The 21,969-nt window shown below is 35.9% G+C and overlaps 1 protein-coding gene across 1 annotated transcript in view; it reads left to right on the top strand.

Annotated features, from left to right (window-relative positions):
- Positions 1-20,452, top strand: part of LOC129223046 (endothelin-converting enzyme 1-like) — a 60,487-nt gene extending 40,035 nt beyond the window's left edge. Inside the window, exons 12-15 of the mRNA XM_054857610.1 lie at positions 1,178-1,243; positions 8,261-8,362; positions 17,617-17,693; positions 20,326-20,452. Of these exons, the coding sequence (XP_054713585.1) occupies positions 1,178-1,243; positions 8,261-8,362; positions 17,617-17,693; positions 20,326-20,428 (348 nt within the window). The 3' untranslated portion in view covers positions 20,429-20,452. The remainder of the gene's footprint in view (positions 1-1,177; positions 1,244-8,260; positions 8,363-17,616; positions 17,694-20,325) is intronic.
- Positions 20,453-21,969: the final 1,517 nt, after the last annotated feature.

A 21,969-nucleotide genomic window follows, 5' to 3' on the forward strand; every position in this document is an offset into this window, starting at 1 on the left:
TAAAGCTGAATAGTTTGTTTGTTTTTTTGTTTATTTTAACGGGCTAATCTCAGGAACTACTGGTTCGAACTGAAAAGTTCTTTTTTTGTTGAGTAGTCTTTTTATTGTTGAAGGCTACAGGCTATAATTTACATTAATGTCTGTTTGTAAAGTTATTTGGTCAATAAAAGAGTCTAAGTGTTGCAGGATTTAATACAGAGTATTTAATATTTTACCACTCAGTTAACTTACAAATAAACCATTATAAACTTGTTAAACTATTGCTCAATTCAATTTTATCCAAAATAAAAAAAACTCTCGTTCAAAAACTATAACGATAATTATTTATAACTTAATTGAGTCATTTACGCCTTGGTTACTGCTCAATATTTCAACGCTCATACGTAGAATACCCCCCCCCCCCTCATTTCTTTTGAAGCAAAGGAATAATATATTTAGCTCCTTTATTTACGACCTTAAACTTTGACCCCTACTCAAGGACAAACATATCAGTTTTTTAGAAAAAGAAACTTCACTTTTTCTTATCATAGTACCACTAAAACATCCTGAAATTTTTACGAAAATTGAAGACATCAACTATCAAAAGTGTCCAGCTTTAAAAAAAAATGACTCTTAAAAACAAATGATCTATTTTAGACTTGAAAATATGAACATATACAAAACTAAATTATATTTTTTCTGCTTTTTTAAATTAAGCTTTGGGGGAAAAAACACAATATTTTTGCACAAAGAGTTAATGAACTGTCATTGTCCAAATGATTCAAATGTCATACAAAACTCATTTAATTCAACGCTTTATTCTTAACCTAAGAATAGTTGAAGCAATTCTTAGAGTGAACTTACTTTCCATCATTTTATGTCCTGCGACTGATAGAATCCGCTCCAAAATTATAGTATTTTTACATCAACCTCTTTTTTGTTGCAGCAAATCATATAAGATTAATGCTCTGATAAACATAAGAATATTTATTTTTAGGAGCGGTTACAAACTAATTATACTTGAAATAAGACTTAGTTTTATGTGGTTATTGTTGTACAGAACCGCTAGGAAACAACGTGATTCTGACCCATCCCTCTCTATTTCATGGAGAAAACTACTCCAAAGCAAGAATAAATTAATTTTTACTGTAGAAGTGCAACAAATCTATGGAATAAAAGTATTCGTACTCATTTTTAGGTTCTGGGAAATGTCACTTACAGTGAAGATTTACCAGACTACATTGGAATGACTCTTACTCAGAAGGTAAAGTATCATCTATTCTACTGCATAGACTTCGCTACATTTTTACATAAACGAAATAAAATCAAAAAGTAGATAAACAGCTATTCTTCGCAGTTGATTCCCATCTTTTACATATCGTCGGATCAGAGCAACACTAAGATATCTAATCCCAGGAATAACACCAAGATATCCTACTGTTGCTCTGAGGCAATGATATTGTAACGGATTCGGTGCGACTTCCACTTTCTTGAAATGAAGACACAGTTCTTGATAAAAACGCAGGAAATTTATTTACACTATGTACAGGAGAAACCGTTAACAACTGCTAAATTATTCATCAGCAATTATCACACAACACCGTAAACTCAACGTTTACACACGTATTTACTTCCAAATACGAAAACAACACAGCGAAATGCCTCGCTATAAACAGAGCTAATACACACACTCAGTTCGAAATCTGAATCGAAACTCCTCGTTTATCCATCGCTAACGGCTTTTATAAACATCCAAGAATTTTCTACAACATTCTTTCTGCTTCGAGAAATGCGTAGACCGTTATCAAATTTTATCAATGAAAATAAAAAGAATAGGGGGTTGTATACTTTAGCCATATGTTAAGGGGTTGTATATTCATTACGGGAAACTATTTACAGGTTATGTTCCTACAATAATTACTATTTACAGAATTTGTAACATTGCCCCCTTCCTAAGGACTGCACGTCCCGGGCAGTACAATCCCCAGAAAGGGTGCCAAACTTCTATCACAAGTTTACAAATATACACATTAATTAATAACTATCAGATACAGAAAACACAATAATAACAAGAAATATTACTAAACATTAAAAGCAAAAATTATCTACAACTTTTATGTTATCAACCATGGTTGTTTACGTAATACTCATGAACTATGGCCATAGTATGGGGCTACCCGATCATAATGTACAACCCTAGGTTTTGCATTAGGTGATTTTTGGATCCTCACTACGACGTCATTTAGTCGGTTAACGACTTTGTAGGGTCCATCCCAATGCGACTGCAATTTGGGTGAAAGACCTTTCCGTCGGATGGGATTCCATAACCAAACCTTGTCGCCTTCGTTGAATTCATGTCCAGTAGACCTTGTGTCGTATCGGGTCTTCATCTTCTCCGCCGCAATGTTGATTCGCTCTCGTGCGAAGTTATGAACGTCTTCCAACCGGGCCTGGAGATCCTGGATGTACTCCTCAGGCGATGAAGGCGCATCCGGAGGACGACCGAAGACGAGATCACAAGGTAGCCGAAGCTCTCGTCCGAAGAGCATCTGAGATGGGGCATATCCGGTAGTCTCGTGGACAGCACTGCGGTAGGCCAGCAGGAACAAAGGTAGCTTCTTGTCCCAATCCTGTTGATTTCTGGATACCATAAGTGAGAGATTATTCAGGATTGTGCGGTTAAATCTCTCCACCATGCCGTCCGATTGTGGGTGTAGTGGTGTTGTCCTAGTTTTCTCAATTCCGAAAATTTGACATAGGCCCTTAAACACAGCAGAGATGAAATTCCTCCCTTGATCGGAATGAATCTGCAAAGGTGTTCCATATCTCGAGATCCAGTGTTGGACTAGAGTCTCTGCTACGGTGGTAGCTTCTTGATCTGGAATGGGATATGCTTCCGGCCATTTGGTGAAGTAGTCGATGGAAACAAGAATGTATTTGTTCCCATCAGCAGTTCTTGGTAGAGGACCCAGGATGTCGATCCCAATTCGTTCGAAAGGAGCTCCAACGTTGTACAGATGTAGCTTCCCTCTGCTTCTCTTCTTCGGTCCTTTACGAGCAGCACAGGCGTCACAAGAATGGCACCACTTCTCCACGTCATCCTTCGCCTTGCTCCAGAAGAAGCGCTCCCGAACTTTATTGAGGGTTTTCAAGACACCAAAATGTCCTCCAGTCGCACTGCTATGTATTTCTTTCAGAACATCTGAAATCCTGGATCGAGGAAGTAGTAACTGCCACCTAGATGTCTTGCCGTCGTCAGATTCCCATTTCCGGTGTAGCACGCCGTTCCGTAAATGGAGTGAGTTCCATAAAGCCCAGTATCTTTTTGTTGCAGGACTGAAGATGGAAACGTCCTGCCAGCTAGGGCGTCGACTGTCACTTTCCATGAACTCTAAAATTGGTTTTATGTCGGGGTCTTCCAGTTGATCTTTTCGAACTTGGTCATCACTCCATGGATCAGGTTCTGATGATGTTGGAGTCACTGTCACCTGATAGGCGGTAGGGCTAGTCGTTCCAAACTGTTTCTCGATTCGGGAACAATAGTGGCAGTTCTCAGAACAGGGTCTCCTTGATAAAGCGTCAGCATTACCGTGAGATAACCCTTTTCGATGCTTGATCTCCATGTCATATTCCTGGAGCCGCTGTATCCATCTGGCTATCTGGCCTTCCGGATTTTTGAAGTTCAAAAGCCAAGTTAATGAGGCATGATCTGTCCGAAGCAGAAACTTTCGGCCGTAGAGGTAATGATGGAAGTGTTCTACAGCTTTCACTATGGCCAGTAACTCCTTTCTGGTGACGCAGTAATTTCGCTCCGACTTTGATAAGCATTTGCTCCAGTAAGCGATGACATGTTCATTTCCGTCAATTTCTTGGGATAAAACAGTTCCAATTCCCTCGTTGCTCGCATCAGTGTCCAGGATGAAGGATTTTTCAGGCTGAGGATAGGCGAGGATAGGCGTTGATGTTAAAGCCTCCTTCAGTCGTAGAAATGCATCTTCGCATTCTTTGGACCATTCAAACTTTTGCTTGCTCTCCGTCAGCTTATGCAAAGGTCGTGCAATGTTGGAAAAACCCTTCACAAACTTCCTGTAGTACGTGCAGAGCCCCAGGAAACTTCGCAACTGATGGATGTTTTCGGGACGACTCCAACTCCTGACCGCAGATACCTTCTCTGGATCGGTTTGTACACCCTCAGAAGAGATGATGTGACCAAGGTAGTTCACTTCCCGGCGGAACAAATTACATTTGGACGGGCTTAACTTCAGATTGGCTTCCTTAAGCTTTTGCAGCACCTTCCTAAGATTTGCCAGATGTTCTTCGAAGCTGCGTCCCACGATGATGATATCGTCTAAGTAGACCAGACAGGATTCGTAAGAAAGTCCTCTTAACACTGTCTCCATAAGACGCTCGAACGTAGCTGGTGCATTGCAGAGGCCGAAGGGCATCACTTTAAACTGCCATAAGCCTTGTCCAGTTGTAAACGCTGTCTTCTCCCGGTCATCAGGGTGTATCTCAACCTGCCAGTAGCCGCTCTTCAAGTCCAGGGTCGAAAACCACTTGTGTCCGGACAGAGTGTCCAAGGTGTCGTCTATCCGTGGAAGAGGGTAACTGTCTTTCTTGGTGATTTCATTCAGCCGTCGGTAATCGACACAAAATCTGGTGGAGCCATCTTTCTTTCGGACTAAGACGATGGGGGAAGCCCAAGGACTGGATGATGGTTCGATGACATCATTCTCCTTCATCTCTTTCAGGAGGGTCTCAACTTCTTCCTTCTTGGCGAATGGTAGTCGTCTTGGATGCTGCTTAATAGGGGGGTGTTCTCCAGTGTAAATCCTATGCTGCGTTAAATTCGTACGGCCGACATCCTCCGATGCTGATGAAAACAGATGCTTGAAGTCATCCACCAATTGTTCCGCAGCAGTTCTTTGATCTTTCGATAATGCCGCACTCCCAATTAACTTCGATGTCAAGGACTCGGAAGACACAGTCTCGGGGGAATTGATTCTTCTAATGATGCAGTTTACTGGAGTACAAGTTGCCAACACTTCACCTTTTCGGATATTCCTTGGCCTTTCACTCACGTTGGCGACTCTCACAGGAATTACATCCTTGGAAAGGTCCACAAGCGTAGATGCTACCAGCACTCCTTTTAGGTTATTGCTTAGGTTAGGGTATTCAATGAGTCCAAATCGAAAACTGTTGCTTTCTTCAAGGGAGCCAGGTATTAATGATTCTGACCTTGAGGGAATCGATAAATCTGTTTGGGCTATTATTTGATGAGCGGATTTGACATCACTTTCTGCAGGGAAAACGGCTATGTCTTCTCTCATCGAGTGCAGCTCATTAGTCTTGAAGTCGAGAGTGAAGTCATATTTCTTCAAAAAGTCCAATCCGAGAATGAAGGGGTCCGTGATATTAGCGACGAATGCCGTATGATGGTAGGTGGCATTCCCAAACACTATTTCCAAGTCCACTTTACCGTCAATCTCAATTTTGTCACCTGTCACAGTCTGGAGACTTACGCGTGGCGATGTCCACAGCAGTTTCAATCCAAATTCACGAGCCACATCTGTCCTAATGATTGTCACATTGGCTCCAGTGTCAACAATCAGTCTGCAGGGGTTCCCATTTACATGTGCGTAAATGAAAAGTCCATCACTGCCACTACTAGAAGAGGAAATCTGCAGAGCTTTAGTGGTGGTGATTTCCTTCCCTCGCGTAGCTTGGCGAGCCGGACAACTCCTTCGCAGGTGTCCTTCACTACCGCATTTCCAGCACTTCTGCTCTCGTTTCTTTTGGGCTGTTATGCTGCTCAAATGTCTTGTCAAGTCACCGAGTTGTCTCTCAAGTTCAGCGAGGTGGGACGACCTGGAATCAGACTCATCAGCTTCCTGAGTCCGGATTAGATGGCGATCCACACGGGTTGCTTCTTGGGCGGCCTCGTATCTCATCGCATACACAACGGCAGAATTCAAGTCTTTGACATCCGCCATCCGTAGAGCTTTCTGGATTTCCGGATCTCGAACCCCGTCGATGTAGTAGTCGAGTGCCAGGTTGTCTCGAACATCCGCAGGGCAGTCGTAAAAAGCAAGATGAGACAGTCTCTCGATGTCCGCCGCAAGCTCTTGCAGGGTTTCCCCAGTTTTCTGGAAACGGGATTTCAACTGGAGTCGGCTGAAATCTTTCTGGCACTTCTCACCGAAGCGAAGCTCCAACGCAGATGTGAGGGCGGCGAAATCCAGGCGCTGGCCGTCCGGAAGGGTCTGGAGAATGTCCGCTGCGTCACCTCTCAGGGATGCTGCAAGATGACAGGCCTTGGTAGCAGAGTCCCATCCGTTCGCCTCCGCCACTATCATGAATTGAGTTTTGTTAACCTGCCACGAAGTTTTCCCATCAAATGTGGCAAGTTTAATGGACGGTCGAGCAACCGATGTGGGAGCGCCAAACTGTACAGAGTTGCTTTCCGCGGTCGCCAATCTCCTTTCCAGGTCTTTAAAGATGTCTTCTTTAAGTTGATGAAATTTTCTATCTTCTTCTTCCAGTTTATTTTCTACAGCATTGCATCGGCCTTCCACGGAACTTAATTTTTCTTCAAATTTCTCTTCGATAGCATCAACTCGATGCTCTATCTCATTAAATTTATTTTCCATCACAGTCTTTACCGAAGTAAGATCGTTTTTAATTTCCTCTTGGTTAGAAGCTAGGTCATTTTTCAGCACCGTTAAATCACTTTTCAATTGGTTTTGATTAGCCGCCATATCATTTTTTAATTGTTCTTGATTAGCTGCCATATCATTTTTTAATTGTTCTTGATTAGCTGCCATATCATTTTTTAATTGTTCTTAATTAGCTGCCATATCATTTTTTAATTGTTCTTGATTAGCTGTAAAACTTGCAGTCAAGTCACTTTTTAATTGTTCTTGATTGGCTGTAAAACTTGCAGTCAAGTCACTTTTTAATTGTTCTTGATTAGCCGCCATATCACTCTTCACAGAGGTGATTGCGTCAAGAAGTTGTTTTAATTGTTCATCCATTGCGCGAGTAATCACCATAAAAATAAAGTCCTAATTCAAAAAGTCTTTATGAAAAAATGTCCAAAGTCACACTTACTCCAAGAAAGTCCAGAAGAAGCCCCACGTTGGGCGCCAATTGTAACGGATTCGGTGCGACTTCCACTTTCTTGAAATGAAGACACAGTTCTTGATAAAAACGCAGGAAATTTATTTACACTATGTACAGGAGAAACCGTTAACAACTGCTAAATTATTCATCAGCAATTATCACACAACACCGTAAACTCAACGTTTACACACGTATTTACTTCCAAATACGAAAACAACACAGCGAAATGCCTCGCTATAAACAGAGCTAATACACACACTCAGTTCGAAATCTGAATCGAAACTCCTCGTTTATCCATCGCTAACGGCTTTTATAAACATCCAAGAATTTTCTACAACATTCTTTCTGCTTCGAGAAATGCGTAGACCGTTATCAAATTTTATCAATGAAAATAAAAAGAATAGGGGGTTGTATACTTTAGCCATATGTTAAGGGGTTGTATATTCATTACGGGAAACTATTTACAGGTTATGTTCCTACAATAATTACTATTTACAGAATTTGTAACAATATGAAAAGAAACTGCGACCATGTAATAGGAACCATTATTTAAAATTTCTTCCCTTCATGTAGATATTCTTTTGGTTAAAAATTATTTTTAAAGCTTTGTTATAAGGAAAAAAAAAAAAAAAAAAAAACCAAACGTAGTCTGGTAGAACACGGGAGAAAATAAAAAGGCACTGTGCAACTAACTTTTAAAAAGACAATCGCAAAAGGTTGATCCGTATTGGCTACCAGGATGCTTAGAAATGCGTGGAGTCCCAAGAAGACTACTTTGAGAGTGAATAGGAATCAACGCTCTAGGGTATGCCAGTTTTGAACCATTTTTTAAGTCAGTTTTTATGCCAGTAAGAACTTAAAAGAGTACTGACGATTTACATCGTCATTCAATTTAGTTCCTTATAAAAAAAGAAAAAACATTTTCGTCATGATTTTATGAGCCTTCAAAAAATAATTTTTTCACATGAGTAATTCTCCCTCGATCTGGTCAATCCCCCCCCCCCCCCAAAAAAAAAGAAAATATAAGAAAAAGTACCAAAAACGAAAGAGAATATTTTCTTTAGTTATTATTTAATGTTCAATTTTTAACAATAAAATATTATCCGCCTTTGAATATTACATACTTATTCATTATACGATTTTGGTTTTGTTGAAATAGCTGATTGAAAAATATCTCCTGGAAGACGAACGCGCTTATGAATTTACTTTGCCATCGTTGAACTTCACTACAAGACAGTTGCTATTTCTTTCCATGGCTCAAGTAAGTTGAATATTCTTGCATTGGTCTAATATAAGTACACCAAACGAAACGATCTGTGCAAACAATTCTTACAAGGATACAAATTACTTGTTTCTCTTAAGTTCTGAAATTAACCTCAAATAATAAGTTCGTTGTGTCGTTATTTTTCGTTAAAAGTTTCTTAAATAGCTCTTTGAAGTTTCTAACTATAATGATGCTTATCTTTAGTTTTTTCCTAACTGAGGATATTATTTTTTGAAATTAAAAGTACAGCGTGGTTAAAATTTAGCTGACAGTACTCAGAGGCTCATAGCTAAAGTTCTATAGAACGGATTGAAACGAAAATTTAAATATAAGTAGGGGTGTACGAGAAAAGCGAGTATATATATATAAATGAATATTTGTCTGTATGTCTTCCATGAACTCAAAAACTACCCGGCAGATTTGGCTGAAACTTTCACCGTTGGTTATTTTTGGTACTGGGAATATTTATAGACCAGTTCGAAAAAAATCCGATCGATAGTTCTTTTTTTATTCCAATTTAAGTCACAATCCATTGGATAAATACGAATAAAATTATCGGCTGCAGAAATTAATTCGCGTGAAAGATCTCATTGATAAGAAGTTAGCTGTTGCCATTTTTCTTGAGTGTGAACAAATAAATTCTTTCTTTATTGTTTTATGGCTTTTCATGCAACGGGGGGATTTAAAACTTTTTCTATTTGATATTTTTAGCGATTGATTGATCTTGCAAACTGCGTGAGTACAAAATTTGAGTATAGTCACGGTTTCACTTGATATCTGGACCGATTATTATGAAAATTGCTATATATATGTATTTTTCCACGGAAAAGGTGCATAATATGCTCATTAAAGCCACTCGCCACCAGGTGGCACTGCAGAGTAGCAACTTCTGCCCCGTTCAACCGATTGTCATGAAAATCAGTATAATGATGTATTTTTTTTGTTGGCGTAGCAACGCGCGTCGGGTACAGCTAGTATATATATATATATATATATATATATATATATATATATATATATATATATATATATATATATATATATATATATATATATATATATATACCGTAAATAAGGTAAATTATTGAACACATCTTTTGAAGACAAAAGCTTTGTAATACTGCGAAGGAACTTTCATTTATGAAAAAACATGCTTCTACGCAAATTGCTTTGTTTTTCCAGCGCAAATAGGAGAGAAAATGGAAAACATAAATTATGCTCTGCTCATCGTAAGCTTGTCTGTGACGTCATCGTAAAGTAGTTACACTGTAACAAATTTCGGAAACGTTTCTAGATATATCAGAAACGTTTCCGAAATAGTAGGAATCCTTCATCCAATAGCGAACGCCTCAATATTCAGAAAGCTTTTTGTTATTTCAAGATATCTAGAAGCGGAAGTGATGACGCAACGCTTCGAAACCTATTTCATCCTTCCAATACAGGCGCCAATGAGTCGGAAATAACGAGAACTTCTTTTTTTCTTATCTATGGTTGCTGCAGTCAGAAACTGTTTAGCATTGGATTGCTTGTTATTTCATGTCTTGAGAGCAGTAAAATGTGTCGAAACTAATTTTACGCCTTTGCATTTTGGAGTGCCCTTGATTTTTTAGACGATGTACGCAGCTATTAAGTTAGTTAATAACCATTTGCTTCTTTACAATTTTCAATGCGACCATAATTAGATATATATTGTGTGTTCAAGCGTGAATAGTTTCAACACCCGTGTTTATACTTAATGAAACGAAACCCTTTGGATTACTTATTCAGTTGTAATGGAGGTACTTAGATTTTCTTCCGCTCATGTTCACTTGTAAGTATTAATGAATATTTTAAAACATGTTGTTATATACATTTATATTTTTGTTGATTTGCATTTGATGAGGCTCCAATTGTAACTGTTTTTGGGTTTATCAAACTAATTTAAAGTTATCCTACATACCTATGTGCGCGGTGTACTATTTGTTGTAACTAACTGAAACTGATTAATTACGCAAAAGAAGTAAGATTTATATTTGAGAAGCAATCACAGAAAAGTTATTTCGAAATACTTGGATTTACATACATTTTGGTTCAAAAAGAAAAAAAAATCAATTGTTTAATTCATTAGAAATATGGCAATGCAAATATTTTCTAGTATTGTAATATGCTTCACAAAAAATGTGCCGGTATAATTTATCTTTTTTTATTATAATTTATTCATTCATTTAAAAATATTTATACCATTAGAAAATGACCATGTTATCTATTAGTAAGAACATAGTTATGAAATTAATTCATCTGCTTATTCATTTTGTTAAATGTGGTTAACAATAAAAAAATTCCTTGACATTAGTTCCGAAAATAACATTTCCTTCGTGGATATACTAGTTTAATGTAGGACAGTCAGGAGGAATGAGTCGGTGGCAAAAATGGAACAGCTGCATTTACATGCTGAAATAAAAAGTAATATTATTTCATGTCATCGTTTTAAAAGTGATCAGTTTTTAAATACAGTGAAACCTCCCTTAACGGACACTCCCGAATAACGGACACCTCTAATTAACGGACATTTTTGCAAGTCCCATTCCCTCAATATAGGCCACTCCATGTAATTCACTCTGAATAACGGACAGTTATTTCACAAAAAATTTCCCTCGCGATCTTAGCACTTCCGTTTTTTTTTTCTTTTCACAGAATATCTTAGTAACTGCTTGCATTACAAAGCTTTTCATCCTCCACAACTGATATCCCCCCTCCCGTCATTTCCTTATCACTGTTTCTTGGAATTAAAAGGGTAGTAATGGGCAGAGGCAGCGATTGGGGCTTAAAAGTTGGGGGCAGAAAAAAAAAGAACTAAAAGGCATGGTACTTTTTGCGGGCAGCAAAAAATGAAAAAGAAAATAAAAGTCATAATTTTGTAACGGCTAGTTTTGAGAGTATTGAAGCAGATAAGTGAAAACTGATGTCAGTCTAACAATTAACGTACGTTTTTCTTAAGATTTTAATAAATTTTGTACTTGCTTTTTCTAACTGGGGCTCTCAGGAGATGCAATTGAGCAGACCGGCGCCGGTAGTAGTCGGTTTTATGGCGCCGTGGTTTCGTTGGGTTGTTTAATTTTTAGATATGAAAAAGATTTGCCCATATTTAAGGTCATATTGCCAACTGTCAATCATGCATGATGCAATAGTGATACTCGAGATAAATAAATTAACCATAAAAAGTGTGTGTGTGGGGGGGGGGGGGTTGCTCCGCCGAATCGCCGCCATTGGTAATGCAAAAAAGAGATGTCAAACTGTTTTAACTGTTTACTTTAATTGATTAAATGCTTTTTAAGACAAGTGTGTGCTGTCAGTATACCTTTATTAAGAAAAAACAGATTAATTACACTTGACGTAAAATGTAGTAAACCTTTCGCAATTGTTTCGATTGTGTTCTAAAAAGGGAGCAACAGCCCATTTTGAAAAAGGTAAATTAAGTAGTTCCTCCTAATAGCGGACACCTCCCAATAACGGACAAAACTTCTAGTCCCTTGACTGTCCGCTATTGGGAGGTTTCACTGTACTATGTTATTAATATGCAATGCACATATGGTGAGAGACTGTGCCATTGACATTTTCAAGGGGTTGCTTTTTTTAAGGTGGGGGGCGCTTTATATCATTTTATGGATGCACCATCACTCTTGTGGTGTGGGGGGGGGACTCTCGTATATATGAAATGGAATAATCATGTAATAGAGTTCAATGTTTTAATAAATAAAATATATAATGCATTTTGCGCACACTCTAAAAATAAAATCAGTAACCTATTTTGATTAAGTATCTATATTTGTGATAAACTGGAAAAGGGCAAGAACAGAAGAATAAACCCGAATGGTTCCAGCAGGGGGACTTTGGTGTCATATTTAAATTCATCAATTTCTCTGTTGGTACTTTTCGGTACACTTTGTTCGTCAAAGAAATTGACTTGACGTAAACGAATTTCGGAACGCAAAGTGTAGGTAAGTTCTGTCAAATTTTATCCGAAAATAAAAGCTATCAAGTTTGATACAAGATATGTTTTTAAGTTCTGCATTAAAAATACAATATGTTGATAATTTTGTCTTGAAAGTATTGAGAGAAAAACTGAAGTTTAATATAGTTTAACAAACAATCCCACTTTTGAGAAAGTACTCCCCTTCCCTCCCCCGACGATTTTGTGATTATGAATGAAACTACTATATTATTTCATAAATTTTCAAAAAATTATAACTGGGCATATGTTATGCTGTTAACCATGCTATTTGTCATTAGAAATTCAGAAAAAAAAATCCACGAATGATTCTAAAATTGCTTGTTTCATTGCTCTTAGATATGAAAGAATTGAAACTGATATGGCATGCAATACTATAGTAAAGAATTATTTTTTAGAAAAAATCACGGAAAAAGGATTCCGAAATTCTCAGAAACGTTTTTGAAAATTGTTTGGAGAATTCCGAAATACTCGGAAACGTTTTTGAAACTTTCATGAACCACAGCTGCACAGAATACTCAGAAACATTTCTGGAAATTACGGAAAGAGGATTCCAAAATACTCAGAAACGTTTCTGAAAATTACAGAAAGAGGATTCCAAAATACTCAGAAACATTTCTGGAAATTATAGAAAGAGGATTCCGAAATACTCAGACACGTTTCTGGACATTACAGAAAGAGGATTCCGAAATACTCAGACACGTTTCCGGACATTACAGAAAGAGAATTCCGAAATACTCAGAAACGTTTTTGAAAATTTCATGAACCGCAGCTGCACGATATACTCAGAAACGTTTCCGAATTTTTTTTACAGTGTAGCAGCCATTTCAACTCCAGCAGTAGTTTCAATTTCTTTATTCGTTTCCCATGTACCGTATTTCTGACGTATAGATGGACGCCTCATGTGATATCCATTTCGTTTCCGTTATTTAACGTCCTGGTGGTCTTTCTCGGTTATTGTGAAGCAACACTTTCCCGAAAATTTCATACAATGAGTATATTCATTCAATTTGTATCAGACATTTCGAAACCAAAAAGCATACATTGATTTAGGGACTACTGATTACAAGTGAGGAGCAATTTATCAAAAGGGAACAACACATCCATTTTTTAGAAAAATTTACTTTATGACATTTTCTAAATCTTTCAGATGACATTTATCAAATCACTTACTCTCAAGAAGTCCAAACGTAGAAAACGCTATTTTATTTAAGGGTAAAGTGTTGGTTTTTGATCAAAAGGTAACAAATTTGTCCTCTCTACGTTTTATTTAAAAGGGGACATATCCTGAAAGAATCTGTAGTACGAAGACTTTTAGATCCAAAGGAACACATGTCCAAAATCCTCAAATTTTAATCCACTACTTTTAGGTTCATGTACTTCAATGAGAGAATATGAGAAGGTGAAATGTTAGGGTTTTGGTGAAAATGGAATTATCAACATTCCGGTTTTCATTCAAAAGGGCACATATCCAAAATTAAGATGGCTATATCTCCTTGTTATTTTTACTCTAACATTTCTTACTCAGGGCCATGATTTGCTGTGCTTTCGTGCTCAATTCTGTACTCAGAGAAGTTGATACAACTATTTTGCTCTTACGCTAATTCGTTTTCCTCACCTTCTGAACATTTTTAGAATACGGATATGTTTCCTTTTGATAAATTAGTCCTCATGTATTAGTAGAACAGATGGAAATTTGTAACCCGTGTAGATTTACTATAATGTTCGTCAAAGGCAAAGTTACAAAGAAAAGGAATATATGACCTGACTTAAAATTTCAGAAAAGATTCCTTCTGAGAACTTTATAAGAAGAGGCATTGTTTGTACATAAGGAATCTTTTTTTTTTAATTTAAAAAAATTGAGACTTATCAGTGATTTTGCAGTAAAACATACTTGATTAATTTTCGCTTGTTGATTATGAAAAGAAAATTGTTTTTATCTCATTACACAATAACCGCTCTCAATTCTAGAGAAAATTGAAAATTTCCTAGGTGTTGAATTTCGTACTTTCCATCAAAATTTTGAAATGTATCAATAAAAATCTTATTTAGAGGTTGCGTCATTATGAATCGGTTATTTTTTACTGGAAAAGCCTCAGATTAATGTGATGATAACTTGAATGGCTGTTTTATTGAATTAATTGTCTCCCGATTAAATTCAGAGAATGAGCATTTTCTTTTACCAAAATGCCAAGAAAGAAAACCTCTAGGTTAAAAAAAAAAAACACGCTTTCTGAAATTTATTTAAAAAACTGTTGCTGCAGTCTTCTGTTGAAGCAATTACCAACATGTATGATCAAGATTACAAAAAAAAAAAAAAAAACACCAATGATCTATTGCTACGAAACTAGTTCTTAATTGTAGTACCGCATGTGATTCGAGTAATTTTCTTGTACATTTGATACGGATGGACCTAACGTTGCTTCTGACATTAATTGGTAATTTAATTTAACGGGGCAATATCAAAATGAAATATAATTACTTTTATTGTTCTCCAGCAGGACACAAAAAGAGTTTTTGACAATAAATGAATGTTACAAAACAATTTAAAACCTAGGTTAATTCAGGTACAGGTTGGGCTTTAAAACCAGTTTTCTCCCGAATGTATAAATGGTCTGAATATGAAACAAGGTTCGCGCAATTTGTACCTTAATGTCAGCTCGCATTTTGTTCAAGTTGAATTTGTAACACCAATAGTAATTGAAAATTCTCAGAATTGCAGTATTGATTCCTATTCTTTTAACTGGCATTGTTAATTTTAGTTTCATATTTAACAACCAATAAAATATTCTCAGCACATGTTAGATTTTTTTTCGAACTAATGCAGATCTACATCACTGCGCATCTAAGGCACAACAGGAGAAACAAATTTCTTATTGAAATACAGAAAGCATCCCGATATTAGCCTAGCTTGTACAAGGAAATGGCTTTAAGAACGGACGTGAAACTTTGATTTCAAAATTTTGGGTGATTTCTCATGGAAATTTAAGTTATCAAATTGCAGATAAATCTGTTTAAGATTTGTATTTTTGTATATAATATTATGGAGAAATACGTGCCTAAATTTATGTGAAAGCAGTTCTAAATTTTAAGTATAACTGTACGTCTGGCAGTACGTACGTACTGCCACTTTCTAACAGGTAAAGGAAGCATATGGAATGCCATTCCCTATGCTTGCTGTACCTGTTAGAAAGACGCCTTAGGTCGCTGCTTTGCTTTTGCGTATGAAATTTGTGTTACTTAAGCTCCAGGGGGCCCTCTATTAGCTGGGCGGCGCACAGTGGCCGATTTGCCCGATTTAGGTGGACAAAATTGAATTCTAATTTCAAATTTTTTTGTGTTGGATCTTGTTCTGACATGTCTGGAAGAAACGAAAATGACAATAAAAAGTTTCGGAGTTCGTTCGTTACTCGTGGAGGAACGCGTGAATGAGAGTTTTCGACTATTTTAAAGGCGATTTTGACAAAAATTTTATACTCATAAAAGCTTATCTCCAGGCAGACCATGTTTTAATGTACGTTTGTGGTGAATTTTCTTGGGTTATGTAGACTCTGAAGAAGCTATTCCATTTTTTTATTAATTTTTTTAACCATCTACTTGAAATCGGCGCATTTTTTCAGTCAAGTTTTTAACGGAAAATTTTCACATCTGCGACTTCAACTGCCTCGAATCGACGAAAACCAGAAAAAACCAGAATGATTTTGCCAGCAAAATTACTACTGAAACTTCCTCTTTCCAGCCATACTAAACTTTTTTTTTCGCATTTTTGCGCTAGGTATTTTATTTCCGAAATTGTCTATTGTTTTACGAAATTATGTTTAATTGTATTCAAGAAATTGTTTTTATTTATACAAAATAACTAAGGTATACCTTAGTTATTCTGGAAAGAGAGAGAGAGAGAATCCATATTATGTTTTGAAATTTGTGAACAGTTACTATTCTATATTCTTCCTACTTGTTATTAAAAGAAATTTCTTCATCTAAATTTTTAATTCTTTATTCAATTTTCCACATTTTAAATAGATTTGTGAGAACTGTTTATTTTTACTACATCATATAAATCAGAGAGCATTCTTCAATCTTCTATGCCTCTGACGTCACTACTTGGATTTCAATTCGATATTTACGACGGAATCTTAATCGCAAACAATATTAATCTTTTTTTTTTTTACTATATAGCTTACTTCTACATTTTATGACGTGATAACCACGTGTTTTTCCGGCAGCGCTTGCTTTTTTTCTTTCCTTTTTTTTTGTTTAATTTAGAAAATGCATTTATTTCATTTTCCATCTCCCCTCCCCCCCTCAAGCTGGACGTTTTGCTGTTTTGATATTACGTTACATTTCATAGTTGTGCGCATTTAATTCAATAAAAACAGCGAGATTTTTGTTCTTTGTCACTTACTTTACTTCGTTACTTTTTCCACACTACGGGGAGTTTTGGAGATAACTTTTTTTTTTGTTCTACTTAAATAAAAAAAGCGATTTTTTGAGTGATCTTTGTTTTTATTAGGAAATGAGCGGGGAGGTTAAAATAAATAGAGATGTAAAAGAAAATTTAGAGATTGATCGTAAAGATAGATAGCCGCCGAAGGCGGCAAACTTGAAGTAAAAAGGTAAATGACAAGTTAGCCAAACAGCCGCCGTAGGTGGCTGCTTGCATAGAAAGGTGAATGGCGTAAGAAGGCGAACTAGCTGGTCGCCGCAGGCGGCTAGTATGTAATAAACAGGCCGATTTTAATTCTGCGGGACATAAAAGTCTAGAATAATGAGACAAAGCGCAAGTACTTCCTTTGAATATTTTGAATACGATAGTACCTTCCTCTATTCCGGACAAACCGGCAGTTCAGAGGCGATGATTGAGACCATGGCTTCCTGCGATCATCCTGCCTTGAGTTATAAGTGCAGGGCAGGCCGATCGCAGGAAGTCATGGACAGACAAACTGACATATGCGTGAAGATTTTTTAATACTTTTCGACTAATTCGAAACTTATTCAAACATTTGTAACGCAAAATGACTTCACAAACATTTTACGCTTTGTACTGAGTTTGGTGTTATGAACTACAAACGGAATTTTATAAAATTCATGGATTAACTGATATTTCAGGCAATCTTCATACGTTAATTTTTTCCCATATTTCAGTTTCTTTATATCACTTGTTAAAATTAGTCAAAAAAGTGTAATACGCTAAAAGGTGACATTTTTTAAAGTAACTCGTTTAGGAAAAGCGCATCTTTTTTATTTTTCTTTTCTGATAAAGATGTGGTGCACTGTTCGAAGTACAGAAAATGAACAGCTTCACTATGAAACTGATATCCATACACCACCAAATTTTAGGTAAGTACATGCTTTACAATGCCCAATAAAATATTTTATGCTTATTTTCAATGTTTAACTGTTCCACTGGAGGAAGGATATGAAAGACTTATTGCAATTACTAGCATATAAACTTTTATATGCATAATACATGGTCCGGCATATAAACTTCTCGTATTTGGAGAGGGTACAGTGGGTGTTGAGGTGTGGTATACTGTGATGGAAGTGGTGTCAATGGATAGTAGTATACGTACCATTTTCAGAAGTAGCAGTGGCATGATGGGATGAGTAATAGTTGTTTTTTAATTGCTACTCTGCTCGCTTCGCCCACCAACTCTCGTTCACCACCTGAGATAGCTTAATGTCGTCGGATGAAAATTTATGATTTTAATGCTTTCCAGTCTGTCAGGACACTCCGGATATCCTCAGGACTGGATACCCAACCCCTTAAAGTTTAGAGGAATGAGACAAGTTGGAATCTCTTCTTAATGTTCTATATTCAACATTATCAGGATCGTCTTCGTAGATATTGCCAGGTTGGAGGAGATAGGGTTACAGACAGACACGTACAAGTTTTAATAGTATATATTTAGCAAGAACTTCGCATTAGATTCAAACTTGTACGACATGATCCTCTTCGGCAAGAAAAACTATGTTGTATAGATCAATGTACTGGATATTTCTTACACTCTTATTAAGCAATCGCAGGACAGTTGCATGTTTAAGTGGTAAATAATTCGGACATGCCTTGCCGCTATCACATACGAAGCAGTTTTTTTTTTTTTTAACAGTTGCAACGTGTGAGGTCGGCCAGGTGTTTTTGTCTTGTACCTGTTTTTGTGAAGTACCTGTGACTTCAAAAATAGATATCCAAATATTTTTGTTATACCTTGAACAGGATCATGTCAGCCAAATTAGAATGAATTCGAAATTCTTGCTGTGTAGCAATTAGAAGTCCACCGTTACGAATATGCTTCTCCCCAACACATGACGATACGCACCGTGCCATGCCCTCGCAACTATTACTGCAAATGGCACTAATATTGTTATCTATCGACACCACTTCCATTATTGTACCCACCACCACAATTCACAATGTACCCTCTCCAAATACGAAAGGATGATCTTCCAAACTTAGATATTAAATTACTAGCTTTGCTTATTGATAAGTACTTTTTCGTACGAGTTTAAAAAGTATCTTTAAAAATCATAATAGTAGCCATTTATAACTATAGTTTTTTTGACTTCATTAATTCCTAAAAGTGAGTTAAGGTTTCATAAGATTAAAATAATTTTTTTAAAGCTTAAATTAATATTTTAAATTCTTTTCTATGGATATAAATTGACACAATTCAGTATGACATAAATTACATTTATGAATTAAATGTTTTTAAAACACCTTCTGTTACATTTTAGACATTCAAACTTTTTTCATTTATCATATTAAAGACATAGAGCTAGCGAATGAAAAAAAGCTTTACTACGCCATTACCATAACTTAAATCAGTTGAGTAAAATCTATGAAGCATATTTCGAAGATAAAATTTCTAAAGATTTTTGCGTCCAGGTCTTATAAACAAATGGGATCTAAAAAGGGAATGTTGCACTTAGATCTGCAATACAGGCCCGTTAAAAGATGCAAAGTTACAGTTACGTGCACAAGTATACAATATTAATCTCTTTTTAAACGTTTCATTCACAAAACACAGTGAACGGCTAGCATTCACTTATGTAAGTAAGATATAGCTTAAGCACTAAACATAAAAATGTAAGTTTTGTAGTTAACTTAGGAGTATTTACGCGATATTTTTTGTACTTTTTTTGGAAATAGGTTTTTTTTTTTTCCAGGTGTGTAATATGCCATTTCACATTTTTACTTCCTTTTATAAAAAGGAAGTATTGTATTCGCGAAAAAAAATTTCACTCAAAATTCGGCCTTAATTTCCATTTTGCTCACCCCCGAATTAATGTATTCTTTTTTTCAAAACCGACCACACGCGGATAAGTGCCTAAGAATGTATTGGCACCCAAATTGTAGCAACTTGGCGACAAATTTGGCGATTTTTATTTTAAAACCTGGTTTCCAATCGGCCATTATTGCTGATATTTTAAGAGTTAACTATTGAATCACATTAAAATTGCCAATAATGGGGAAATAACTTTAAATCTAGTTTCATGAAATTTTGACCCATTGGTGCTTTAAAATCTAATTTTCTGTGTTTTAAAAGTTTAAGATTTCATAAAATAACTAGATTAAACTATGATTTTGAAAATTGTAGATTTAAATATTAATCTCATAGTAAATATTAATCTCATAACACAGAGGATTACGCAACAGTGGCTGTTTTGCATTCACCAGTTTCTCTAAAGTGGAAAAACGTATATGCAAACAATATAGGATTTCAAATTCTTCTCGTATATTAAAACTATTTTTAATTCACTTAGCTTTCAGAAATAAATTTACTTCAGAGTTCAAACCTTTTATAAGTCGGTGGAAAATTACCTTGTTCTGCCTCATTTGCTTCAGTTATCACTTTGTGTATGTGAGTGTGTGCATAGCCGGTAATATTTCAAAATGTTTTTCATTTCTTTAGAGAAATTGAATCAGAACCTTTGTTCAGTACACTTAACATTTTCTTTGTGCTAATTTTAGAATTATTGGAATGATGCAGAACTCCGAAGAATTTTCCAAAGCTTTCTTCTGTTCACCAGGTCGGCCAATGAATCCCCATCTCAAATGTTCTTTTTTTGATTAGTTTAAAAAATAAATCTTGGTCTTCAATCTTTTGAAAATAAATCTTATTTTTAGCAAAAAAGCTTTTCTCGAGCCATTTATTATCCTACCAAAAAAAGCACATGCAGAGAAAAAAGGTCAAATAAAAACCGCATAAATATATTTGAAATTTTAAATCGATTATTTTTTCCCGTCCAGAAATACAAGGAAGAAAGTACTTTAAAGAGATAAAATGCAAAAATAGTTGATTTTTCAGTTGAAAAATTAACAAAAAATGCTCAGAAATTAATATAGATCTCTTCCTGCTTACTAGTAGCTTATTTTAATTGAATTAACAAAGTGAATGTAAACTAGTAATGCGTGCTTTAAAAGCACGCAAATAGCTGAATTATATTTATTCCAGAACATTTGTAAAAAAACACGTTTTTTTTTCTACCACTCGGTGGAGGTCGCAATAAGTTTTGACAAATATTCTTGAGTTATTTCTATAAACGTTTCCAAAATAAATATACTACTACACTATAAATAATACAATAAGTATAGTAATATAAGTAATACACTAAAGGATCATTAAGCGTTAAGAAAATCTAAAACGGTAAAGATACTTAAATGATTGTATTTTCGATTTCTGTAGCAAGAAGTCGATGTAGAATTTACAGTTTTCTTCATCTTAGTGATATCAATATTTTTTTTATTTATCTGAGCTCAATCACTGAATGTGCGGTAAAACTATATATGATTTCAGACTTTTTTTTACAGTGACATGCCTTAAATTTTCTGGTATTACATATCAAATTATATACATTACATAATTTTATTATAGAAAAATTTAAAAATGTATTTGGTAATCCCACCATTCCTGATTTCGTCTTCAGAAATCTAAAATTATTCATAGCCGCGGTTCCCAAATTTTTGCGATTCGTGGCCCCCTTTAAAGAATTCGAATTTTCTCACGGCACTCTAGTCTATATCTTTTACATATTGATGCCGTGGGTACTTCACGGCACCACTCACCTCTCCCTGTAATGGCACATCAGAGTGCCGCGGTACCCACTTTAGGAACCTTTGATTCATAAAGTCAGTAAAGTAGTAAGAGAGATAATCCTGGGATGTCATTAGAAGTAAGATTAAGCACAATTGAAACATGAAATATTTTTTCTTCAGATTAAAAAAATTCCGGTTCACCAAAGAAATGATTGGCCCAGTATAGCCTATTAAAGCTCTTGCACCAAAAAACCAATCAAACCAACCAACCAGAGAAATGGCAAATGAAATAAATGTGATTTAATGAAAAAGTATTAAAATGAACGAAACATACGCGCTTTCCCTCCTCATTCAGATAAAATTTTACTAGCTTGCTGCTTGCCAATTTCAAGGGAAACGTGACAGACTGCAAATGGTAATTATTTCTGTCCACACACTCCAGTAATCTTGATTATAGATTGATCATTACTTTCCGCAACATATCCTTTATATATATTATATATATAATAGCGAATGATAGAGTAACGCTCCTGACGTTATCAACAATGAAACTCGGGCCACAACCGAGATAATTCGATA

Source organism: Uloborus diversus, chromosome 5 (genome assembly GCF_026930045.1).
Source record: "Uloborus diversus isolate 005 chromosome 5, Udiv.v.3.1, whole genome shotgun sequence".
Taxonomy (NCBI): Eukaryota; Metazoa; Arthropoda; class Arachnida; order Araneae; family Uloboridae; genus Uloborus; species Uloborus diversus.